Source organism: Antechinus flavipes, chromosome 3, assembly GCF_016432865.1.
Source record: "Antechinus flavipes isolate AdamAnt ecotype Samford, QLD, Australia chromosome 3, AdamAnt_v2, whole genome shotgun sequence".
Classification (NCBI taxonomy): Eukaryota; Metazoa; Chordata; class Mammalia; order Dasyuromorphia; family Dasyuridae; genus Antechinus; species Antechinus flavipes.
The window spans coordinates 614,676,444-614,687,732 of NC_067400.1; the positions used below are offsets into that span (position 1 = coordinate 614,676,444).

Consider the following 11,289-nt stretch of genomic DNA (forward strand, 5'->3'; position numbering starts at 1 on the left):
TGCTCCCCTGACTCCGACCTCTCCCCATTTCCCCTGCAGCCCAGGGGATTCCAGGGGCTGTGCCCATACACACACACACACACTCATGCTCACACACACACACACACACACACACACACACACTCATGCCTCCCACCCCCCGCTCCCACACATACACATTTATAGATCTCACACCACACACCCCACAATCCCTGTGGCCACAAGCTGTGCCCCAAGAGATCTTCTGGCACAGTAAGCCTTGATTCATTCTTGTGCAGTCTCTAGGGAGGGACTTTACTAATGTCCCTTTTGGGGGACTCTAGGGATCAATCTCTTGTGAAATGGGGAGACCCCTGAGTGGGAGGACAGAAGCATTCTCCCCCCCCCAGGGCATTGGGGTTAAGTGACCCGGACAGGGTCACACAGCTAGGACGAGTTGGATCGGGGGCCTCCTAACTTCAGGACCCGTGCTCTGTCCGCCGCACTACCCCTGGCTGTCCCCAGAACCATTCTTACATTGAAATCCTCAAAGTTCCCTGAAGCTGGAGCCACCTGGTTCTGATAACTCCCCTCTTCCCCAACGGCTGCCCCCCCAGGCCTGAATAAGACAACCTCCTTCTCCTGTGAAGCCCACAACGCTAAAGGGGTCACCACGTCCCGGACGGCCACGGTCACGGGTGAGCCGAGAGGAAAGGGGGAATTTTGGAGGGAAGGGCTCCAGCTGGATGGGGTGGGGGGGCTGGGAGGCTGGGGGAGGGACGAGGATTTGGGGGGCCGGGGAGGGGGCTGGGAGAGGGTTTCACACCATCCCTCGTCTGTGACCCAGTGCTTCCACAACGTCCTCGGCATCTCCGGCCCACGTACAGCCGTCCCACGGAGCTTGAAGTGAGCTGGACACCAGGGGCCAGTGGGATTTACCCCATCACCAACTGTGCCCTGCAGGTGAGAGGTCCTCCCAGTGACATCTTCCCGTCCCCCCCCAAAAGGGGAAGTGTCTCCCCCGGGGGCCAAGTCCCACTTCCCACTGGGGCTGAATCCAAGGCCAGTGTCAAGGGTGGGGGTGAAGGGTCACTACCAAACCAGGGAAAGGAGAAGTGGGAGTCAGGCTGAGGGCATGTCTGTCCCTCTGTCCTCAGCAAATCCCACTTCTCCTTCCCCTCTGTGACTGAAGGACAGAGGGCGAGACAGGTGCCTGCCCCCGCCCTCTCAGGCGATGTGGAGAGGAGTGGGGGCAGGGGCTGAGGTCGCCTAAGAACTCCTCTCTCGGCCGTCTTTCTGGCTCCCAGGACCTCTTAGGACCCAGAATAGCCAAACCTTAAACCATAAGCATCAGGGAACGTAGAGCCATAGAATAGGGAACCCCAGAATCTTAGGAACCAGAGGGAAACATGGAACAAGATAAGATCCACAAAATATAGGTTCTTAGAACCATGAAATATAGAACCTTACAACCAGAGCATGAAGGAACTTAGAATTAGAGGAATGGCAGAATGTGGAGCCTTAGAACATAAGCTGCACAGAATTTAGAATCTTAGAGCTATGGAATATAGAACTAGAAGTTCTGCCTAGAACCTTAGAACATAAGAATCCAGAACCTTAGAACCTCAGAACCATAGCATTTAGAACCTTAGAATAAGAGGGAATGGCAGAACATGGAACGTTAGAATATAAGAATCATAGAACACAGAACCTTGGAACCTTTAGAACCTTCGATTAGAGGGAGTGATTGGCAGAACATAGTACCTTAGAACAAAAGATTCTTAGACAGTAGGACCTCAGGACAAAAGAATCATTATAATGATGACCCCGGTACGTGGAACCTTACACAAACATTCGTGAAACATAGAGTCTGCCACCAAAAGAATCCTAAAATCTTGGTCCGGAATTGAGCCCCATTCCCTCCTCCTGCCCCCTCTCTTATTCTAGGCTGTGCTATCAGACGATGAGGTGGGGGCCGGACCCGGAGCCATGGAGCCTCCAGAGGAGCCCCTGACCTTTCAGACCGCTGTCCCTCCCCACAGCCTGCACGTGGCAAACCTGCAGCCCCACAGCACCTACCACATACGCGTGGCCTGTGCCAGCTCCCAGGGGCCCTCCCCTTGGACCCACTGGGTGCTGGTGGAGACGCCTGAGGGAGGTAGGATGGCGCTGGGGTCCCCCCCCCACTTAGCCCACCCTTCATCCCCCTCCCACTCTAGGGAAATGCCCAAACAGCTCTCCCTTCCCCCAATCACTTTGCCCCCTATATACAGGGGGTCTCCAACAGGCACCTAGCCCACATGGGGCCAGGATGGGAGTGAGGGAGGAGGAGCGGTTCAGCCTCCCTTCCCTGCCCCTCTCTCCCCAGTGCCCACGGGACCCCCAGAGAACGTGAGTGCCATCCGAAATGGCAGCCAAGCGCTGGTGCGCTGGCAACCGCCTCGGGCTCCGCTGCAGGGGATGCTCCGCGGGTACAAGCTGGCGTACCGGGAAGAGGATGCCCCCGAGGTGGGCGTGGAGGCGGCGAGGGGGAAGGGAGCCGGAGGGAGAGAGGACGCTGAGCCTCCTTGCTCACCCTCTCCCTGCCCTGACCATTTCCCAGGTGCTGATGGATGCCGGCTTGAGGCAGGAAGTGACTCTGGAGCTTCGGGAGGAAGGGGTCCTGCCCAACTTAACCCTGCGGGTGGCGGCCTACACCGCCGCCGGCGAGGGGCCCTGGAGCTTGCCTGTGCTGCTAGAGCCCTGGAGACCAGGTAGCCCCCCGGGACCCCCTCCCATAAATCCGGGCCTGGCCCGGAGGCCTTTTATGAACCCAGATTGAAACCCCAGATGGGGCCCCAGGATCCATCCTCATTTCCTGCCACCACGTTCTTATCCCCGAGACCCCCAGAGCATTTCCAGGCTCCTCACATCAGAAGAAGGACGCTGTTCTCCCCCCACCGTATGCCCATTCACCCCCAGAGCCCTCCCTGCTGCTGCGACTGCCAGTTCTCTCCATTTCCCCACTGAGCTCCCCCTCCTCCCCTCTTCTCTCCACACAGGGGATGGGCATCCAGTGCACCAGCATGGTAAGGGCCCCTCGCATGCCCCCGGTGCCCACGTTCCCTCTGCATGACCCTGGCTCCCCCACCAACCACCCTCTTGCCCAGGGGCACCCCAGGGTGCTCCTGGAAAGCCTGACATGGCGCCTCTTGAGAAGCTCCCTTGGATGCCAAGCCTGAGTCCTGAGGTTTAGGGGACCCCTTACTTACCCTCAGCAAGATTCGTTCAGGACTCGAGCCCTTGCCACGCTCCTCGGACACGTGCACCCTCCCCACAACCCCTGCAGCAGTTTTGTCCCCTCTCTGGGTCCTTGGGAGCCATTGCTCACACTTTCCCCACTTCTAGGGGGCCAGCCCAGCTCTTGTATGCCCCCATTGGACCTTCTTCACACCCTCTTCCACACCCCTCCATATTCTTTACAAACATCAAGTGCTCCTTGCACACTTTCCTCAGCCAGCTCCTTGCACTCCCCCTGCAGGCTACATGCCCCATAATGTGCACTCCTTGCACACCCTGTTCAGCCGGGTCCTTGCACTCCCACTGCAGGCTGCATGCCCCATAATGTGCACTCCTTGCACACCCTGCTCAGCCAGGTCCTTGCCCTCCCACTGGGAGCTCTGTACCTCAATCACCACCCAGTGCCCTCCCTTCCTTCATGCCCCCCCATCACCACACAGCCTCTTACACACCTGCCTCACACCGCCCAGCCTGCCTTCATCACTTCTCCATTTCTGTCCCCTGTCAAACACTCCTGGGCCCCCGGGACCACCCCAGGTCCCTCCTTTCCCTCTCCCCGTGGGTCCCTGGTGGCGGGGTCAGGGCTTCTTCCCTGACAAGAGTTTTGCTGCTCCATGACCCCCCAACACCCTGCAGTGAAGGATCCCCCGGCCCCGGCCTTCTCCTGGCCCTGGTGGTACGTGCTCCTGGGGGCCGTAACAGCTGCCGCCTGCGTCCTCCTCCTCGCCCTCTTCCTCTTCCACCGGAGAAAGAAGGAAACTCGTTACGGGTAAGCCAGGCCTGCGGCCACCCAACTCCTTCTCCCCACGGCTAGGGCACCGCCTTCAGGCCTTAGCTCTGACAGGGACCTCAGGGGCTCCCATGCTGCCCGGGGAGCGGCTGACTTGCCCAGGTGGCAGAAGCACTGACATTTCAGTATGCTGACTTCCCCTCTAGACCTTCTATCCTTAGGGTGGAAGAGGAGTTTGGGGGTGGGGAGACCACAAGTCCAGCTCCTTCTCCACTGTCCCTGCTGGGGCTCTGCCCTCACCTCCTGCCCCGATCTCCCCAGGGAAGTCTTTCAGCCCACGGCGGAGCGTGGAGGAGAACTCGTTGTCCGGTACCGGGTCCGGAAGTCCTACAGCAGGAGAACCACTGAAGCTACCTGTAAGGGATAATGCCCCCATCCCCCTGGTGCTCCCTCCTCTGGGGATAGTCACAAAATCTTTGAATCTTAGGGGTCCAAAACTTTAGATTCTTAGAATTCTAGAGTAGACTGCTCCGGAACCCTAGAATCTCAGCCTTCTGTACAACTTTAGAATATGGGAGGGGAAGGAATTTGCAAGAATCTCCTGACTCAATACTGGATCAGCAAGGATTTATTAATGGGGTGCTTTGCTAAGCACTGGGGGTTCAGAGAAAAAGTCCCAGCACTCGGTGACTTTATACCACAGGGAAGCAGGATGGGGAAGAGAAGGGGAGAGGCGGGGGGTGTTAGGGAACTCATTGGGGCAAAAATGGGGGCAAAAAATGAGCGAGGAGCGCATTGTCCCCAAGACCATCTCCGATCCCTGGCCCAACTTTGCTCTCAGTAAACAGCCTGGGCATTAGTGAGGAGCTAAAGGAGAAACTCCGAGACGTGATGGTGGACCGGCACAAGGTGGCCCTGGGAAAGACCCTCGGAGAAGGTGAGTCGCCCCAGCCCGCTGCCAAGCCCCTCCTGACGCCTCCCTTCCACCTCCCAGGTCCAATCTCTTTCTAGAGTTCAGTAAGAAACATGGCGGTTACCCATAATGCAGGCTGGCACCCCCCCACCCCCCCTCCAGCATCTCCTTCCCCTCCCTCACTCTTGTCCCTTCCTCCTTTTCTCTTTTCCACCGCCAGGGGAGTTTGGCTCTGTCATGGAAGGGCAGTTGAACCAGGACGACTCCATCCTCAAAGTGGCCGTGAAAACAATGAAGAGTGAGTCAAGAGACCTGGCTCCTCCCTCGCCCTCCAGCCCCCCACCTTGTTTTTCTAATCACACCCGTCCCCAACCAGAATCAGACCGTGAGGCTTCAAATCCCAACGCTCCATTCACGGAGGCAGTTAGGTGCTTCAGTGCCGCGCCCTGGGCCTGAGTTTAAGTGTGACCCTGCACCAGCTGCTTGACACTGGACAAATCACTTCACCTCGGTCTGCCTCCATTTCCACAACTATTCAACGGAGATAACAGGAGTAGCTTCCTCTCAGATTTTGCAAGGATTGAATATTTGTGACCTACTTAATTCATGATTTTATGGCACATAGTCGGTGCTTAATAAATGCTTGTTGATAGAGGGAACAAGTACACAGTACTTGGTACACAGTAGGTACTTAATAAGTGCTTGTTCCCTCTATCAACAAACATTTATTAAGCACCGACTATGTGCCAAGACCTATGCTGGGAACTGGGGAGCTAAAGACAAAACAGTCCATGATCTCAGCAAGCCGACATGCCATTGGGAGGAAACATAGTTTAGAAATTATATACAAAGTATATATAATATACTTAAGTATAGAAAATATGTACAAATTATATACAGTAGCAAGTCGGTCTCATATTATATTATGGGTGGAGGCGCAAGAAGGGGAAAATTTAGAATGTTTTTAAATAATCTTTTTAAGAAAAGACGGGAGAGAGAAAAAAACAGAGACAGAGAGAGGAAGAAGAGAGACAGAGATACCCGCGAGGGGATTTCCAGCAGGGAGAGCCCTAGCAAAAGGAAGAGAGGTTTCCTGTAGCGGCGGCCCTTGAGCCTTCCTAGAGTCTAAGAAGCAGAGCTCTCCAAGTGGGGTGCGAGGGGTGCTACCTGGGCAAAGGCACAGGGATGGGGCAGGCGAGGTCAAGTGGGAGGAAGTGGGCGAGTTCAGCTGGAGAGTCGAGGCCAGAAGCATAGGTAGGAGCCAGATCAGGGCACCAAGAGGTCATGTGGCATCCAGAGGCAGCAGGGAGCCCCTGAGGCTCCTTGAGCAGGGGAGGGACCTAGTCTAGAGCTGTGCTTGCCCAGGTTCGGAGCTCTAGAGCGGAAGGGGCCATCTAGATCAATCCCTTCCTTGGACACTTGAGCAAACAGAAGAACAGGCAGTCTGAATAACTTGCCCAAGTTCCCCCAGGCAGGATCTGAAGCCAGGGGCTCTGATTCCAGAGCCAGAGCTCTGCCCACTGCCCTGAGCACTGTTGAGCTCAGTGGTCACCTCAACCTCCTGAGCCCCGAGGAGCCTCAGGCACGGCGGGTCAGGGTCAGAAAGACCAGACGTGGCTTCGGGCTGCCCGTGGGGCCCCGCCACGTCCTCGCTGAATCTCGGTTCCTACTTCTGTTAAAGCGAGCGTGGCCAGGGAGGAGGGGCCGGCCCCCATTAGTGGGCAGCACCCCTCTAGGACTTGCCTCCCAGGGGCCCCCGAAACAGCCGCTGCTCTAATGGCCAGTTCGGCTCCTTTCCTGCTTAGTTGCCATCTGTACCCGGTCAGAGATGGAGGACTTCCTGAGTGAGGCCGTCTGTATGAAGGAGTTTGACCATCCCAATGTCATGAGGCTCATCGGTGAGTTGGGAGACAGGGGAAGGGAGAGAATCGGGAGACCCCCAAATCCGGGGGAGAGGACGGGGCCTGGATCTATCCTTGAGCCTGCAGGGAAGTTGGTCCCGGCCCTTCCACAGCCCCTCTCTCTCCACACGCCCCTCCCCCCAGCCTGGGAATGTGGCAGCAATGTAACCCCTGACCTCTCCCAGAAATAGCTGCTCCCCTCCAACCCCCTGGGCTCCGGAAACAAACCCTGGGAACCAGCCTCCTCGAGCCGGAGCTTCCCTGCTCCCCTCCCCTCTGCCTGCAGGGGCAAACAGCGGCCGGGGGGGACAAGCTAGTGGGGGGCTTCTGGGGGCAAGCCACCAACGCCAGAGACTCAGGGGCTTCCCTCGTGGGGGGCGGCATCAGGGGTCTGCCTCCAGGGCTCTGAGTGTGAGGGCTTCCCTTCGCCTGTGGTCATTCTGCCCTTCATGAAGCATGGGGACCTGCACAGCTTCCTGCTCTATTCCCGACTTGGGGACCAGCCTATGGTGAGGGACCTGATGTTGGGGGGGGGCAAGGGGGGAGGCCATGCTCAGAGACTAAGTGACCTGCTCAAAGTCTACACTGGAAAGTGGCTGGGGGGAGGGGGGTGCCCCTAAGATTCTGGGAGCCAAGGAAGGGACTGAGATGAGGGAGGGTGCAGAGGGAAGGGACAGAGGAGAGGGAAAGGGAGCTTGGTAACCAGAGAAACAAGGCTGCTTCAAATACAAATCCATAGAGCCTTAGGATCTAGAACTACAGAAGCTAGAATATTAGAATGAAGAACATCATGGCTCAAGTGGATCTTAGCACTAATAGAAATTCATAGAACCTTAGGATCTAGAATTTCAGAAGCAGGAATATTAGAATGCAGAACATCATGACTCGAATGGATCTTAGAACTAATACAAATGCATAGAACCTTAGGATCTAGAACTACAGAAGCTAGAATATTAGAAAGCAGAACATCATGGCTTAAGTGGATCTTAGAATTAATACAAATGCATAGAACCTTAGGTTCTAGAACTACAGAAGCTAGAATATTAGAAAGCAGAACATCATGGCTCAAGTGGATCTTAGAACTAATACAAATGCATAGAACCTTAGGATCTAGAACTACAGAAACTAGAATATTAGAATGCAGAATATCATGGCTCGAGTGGATCTTAGAACTAATACAAATGCATAGAACCTTAGGTTCTAGAACTACAGAAGCTAGAATATTAGAATGCAGAACATCATGGCTCGAGTGGATCTTAGAACTAATACAAATGCATAGAACCTAAGGTTCTAGAACTACAGAAGCTAGAATATTAGAATGTAGAACATCATGGCTCAAGTGGATCTTAGAACTAATACAAATGCATAGAACCTTAGGATCCATTTCACGCTCAAGCTCCAGTTGGGGCACACGTGGCCCTGGGCCCAGGTGCCATAATCCCATGTGGCAGCTCTGTTGGGCTACATCTTTGCATAGCATGGAGCTGGAAGGGGCTTTATCCAGCTGAGGAAGCCAGAGCCCTGAGGAAAGACAGGGTTAGGGACAAGGTTGGGTTGGGACAAGACCAAGAAGACAGAAGTGTGGTTGGGGGAAACTAAGATAGAAAGAGGGCTTCGGGGAGTGGAAGGGTCAGAGTCAAAGAGACCTTGATAGCCAATATCCCCCACTCACCCACTCCCCAACACCCCCCTCTGCCCAGTTCCTGCCGACTCAAACGCTGGTGAAGTTCATGGCGGACATTGCCAGCGGCATGGACTACCTGAGTACCAAGAGGTTTATTCACAGGGACCTGGCTGCCCGGAATTGCATGTGAGCCCTCCCGTGTGTTTGTGTGGGTAGGGGGATGGGCACAGAGGCTCATTGAGAAGCCAGGATTATGGGAAGGGCTGAGAAATGGTAGCCAGAGAGAGAAGTGTCTGGCCATCCCAGAAAACCCTCAAAAAAAGCAGAGGAAGGGCCTTTCCAAGGAGGCTGGAGGAGCTCTGAAGGAAGGAGGAGCCTCAGAGGACTGGGTCAGGAGGAGGGGGAGAGGAAATGACCCTGATTAGACCTTGGTGGACTTGTTTCTTCCCCTGGGAGTCTAGAGGAATCAATGGAGCAATAGGAGAGGCTCAGAAAGTAAGGTTTTAAAATGCGGTCTCCTCTCTGTCCCCACAGGCTGAATGAGAACATGTCCGTGTGCGTGGCAGACTTCGGTCTCTCTAAGAAGATCTACAATGGGGATTATTACCGCCAGGGCCGAATCGCCAAGATGCCAGTCAAGTGGATCGCCATTGAGAGCCTGGCTGACCGTGTCTACACCAGCAAAAGTGATGTGGTGCGTATGAGGGCAGGGCCGGGTGTGTACAAGGCTTCGGCCAAGAAGGGAGGGACCCCCTTCACTAATCCCCACCTTCCTTGTCCTCAGTGGTCCTTCGGGGTGACCATGTGGGAGATTGCAACTCGGGGCCAGACGCCTTACCCGGGTGTCGAGAACAGCGAGATCTATGACTATCTGAGACAAGGCCACCGTCTCAAGCAGCCAGCAGACTGTCTGGATGGACTGTAAGGCCCTGCCCTTCCCCCAGCCCTGTCTTCATCCCCCCAAACACTCTAAGCACCGACTATCACCCCATATCCTGAAATGCGGGATGGAGAACATCCTGAACGCTGCCCACAGAGACCCCAAAAACCCACTGAAGGAGCCCCGGCTCTGAGCATCCTCAAAGACATCCCAGGACACCGAGAATATCCCAGGAACCTCTTCTACCAGAAGACCATCCCAGCACAGCAAGAAGCCCCCCAAGCCCTACACACACCTACCAAACTGCTGATGCACTTCTCTGGGCCTCCAGACATGGGCAGATGCCTTGAGGGCCCCCCAGAGACCTCCCAAAGCCTGCCAACCTTGGAGAGCGGCTCCATTTACAGCACTCCTTAAAGGCTTCCAGATACCTAAATCCCCTCAGCCACTCTGCCCCAGACTCAAATCCCCTGAACCACAGGGCTGTGGAAAGAGCACTGGCCCTGGAAGGACCCTTGACCCTGATTATTTTTTACTATGTGGCTTTAGACAAGCTCCTTCTCTTCTCAGGGCCTCAGTTTCCCCCTGCATAAAATAAGGAGTTTGGATCATGTTTCTGGCTGGCTTTAAGTCCTGTGATTCTGAGGATGGCCCCGATCCCATCATTGCCCCCAAATCCAGACCCAGCTTGCATCTCCCAGAACCTCTCACTGTGCCCCAGATCTCTAGTTGAGGCCCCTCTGCCCCTGCCTTGCCCCTCTCCTCTGAGCCCTCCATTCTATTTCCTACCAGGTATGAGCTGATGTCCCGCTGCTGGTCCCTGAGCCCCAGGGATCGACCAACCTTCGCAGAACTGCGAGAAGAGCTGGAGATGACGCTGAAGGGTCTTCCCCCCACCCAGGACCCTGAAGAAATCCTCTACGTCAACATGGATGGGGAACCCGCTGGAGCAGCCGGGGGCACTCCCCAAGCCAGCCCCCTCCTAGCCCCAAAGGCCTCCTGTAACTGTAGCTGCGTCACTTCTGCCGACGTCCACCCAGCTGGACGATACGTCCTCTGCCCCTCCACAGCACCGGGGGTCCCAATGCCCACAGCCAGGGGGCCACCCGCACCTCCTGGCCAGGAAGAGGGGGCCTAGGTAAGGCCCTCAGACCCCACCTTGAGCTAGGCACTGCCACTGAGGAAGCCAGGGGAACCCACACCTGGCTTCCCCCACCCAGCCCCGATCCCTGGGCCCTTCCACCAACGCCTGCCCTTCAGACCCCCCTCTCCAGGCTCCACCTCTGTCCCTTGCCTCTCCTCTCCAGTTGTCCCTCTTCTTCTTCTTTCCTTGCCCCCAAATCCTTATTCCTTGAGCCCATCCATTTCTCCATTTCTTCCCATCCCTGCCTCCATCCTCATTCCAGCCTTTTCCCCATCTTTGTTCCCCATTTTGCTCCCTATCATCCAGCTCTCCCTTTTCCCATTTCTTTCCCCATTCCCAGTTCTCTTCCTCTCCTTGCCCCAATTCCTGTGCATCTCTATCTTTCTGTTGACTTCTATTATCCTTCTGTTAACTCCCCCATCTATCCACCTTTTCCTCATTTCCTCCCGATCTTTGTCTTGTTCCCTAACTCCATTCCCTTCTGTCTCTCATCATCTCTTTCCCCCATCAACTCATCTCTATCCTATTTTCTCCCTCCTATTCTTTCCCCACTTCCTGTTATTTCTTTTCCCATTCTCCTCAAATCCATACCCCTTTTCTCCATCTCCCTCCCTCTTTGTCTACCTCTTCCTTTCTCCCCATCTCTATCCCTGGCCCCCACAGCTCCACTCCCCCTTGGGGTATGCTACCCCAGCTCTGTGCAATGCATTAGGGATGACCTCCCAAGGCCATTCTGCCCCCCTGAGCCAGTCCCTTCCCCCAGGTACAGAGAATTTGTACAATGTTGGGTCTCCCTCCCCTTTCCTTCCCCTTTCACTTCCAGGGCCCAGTTTACCCCCATAAACATTTTGTACCAACCA

General features: G+C 55.5%; 1 protein-coding gene across 2 annotated transcripts in view; it reads left to right on the plus strand.

Moving 5' to 3' along the window:
- AXL (AXL receptor tyrosine kinase) overlaps positions 1-11,289 on the plus strand; it is an 18,920-nt gene extending 7,631 nt beyond the window's left edge. The window contains exons 5-20 of one of the 2 annotated variants that reach the window (XM_051989241.1): positions 576-656; positions 806-921; positions 1,906-2,116; positions 2,327-2,466; positions 2,561-2,711; positions 3,000-3,026; positions 3,874-4,006; positions 4,289-4,383; positions 4,809-4,904; positions 5,101-5,178; positions 6,686-6,778; positions 7,169-7,290; positions 8,482-8,591; positions 8,940-9,099; positions 9,190-9,326; positions 10,078-11,289. In XM_051989241.1, coding sequence (XP_051845201.1) covers positions 576-656; positions 806-921; positions 1,906-2,116; positions 2,327-2,466; positions 2,561-2,711; positions 3,000-3,026; positions 3,874-4,006; positions 4,289-4,383; positions 4,809-4,904; positions 5,101-5,178; positions 6,686-6,778; positions 7,169-7,290; positions 8,482-8,591; positions 8,940-9,099; positions 9,190-9,326; positions 10,078-10,423 — 2,096 coding nt within the window. In that variant the 3' untranslated portion in view covers positions 10,424-11,289. The remainder of the gene's footprint in view (positions 1-575; positions 657-805; positions 922-1,905; positions 2,117-2,326; positions 2,467-2,560; positions 2,712-2,999; positions 3,027-3,873; positions 4,007-4,288; positions 4,384-4,808; positions 4,905-5,100; positions 5,179-6,685; positions 6,779-7,168; positions 7,291-8,481; positions 8,592-8,939; positions 9,100-9,189; positions 9,327-10,077) is intronic. The other variant, XM_051989242.1, reaches the window with a different exon arrangement.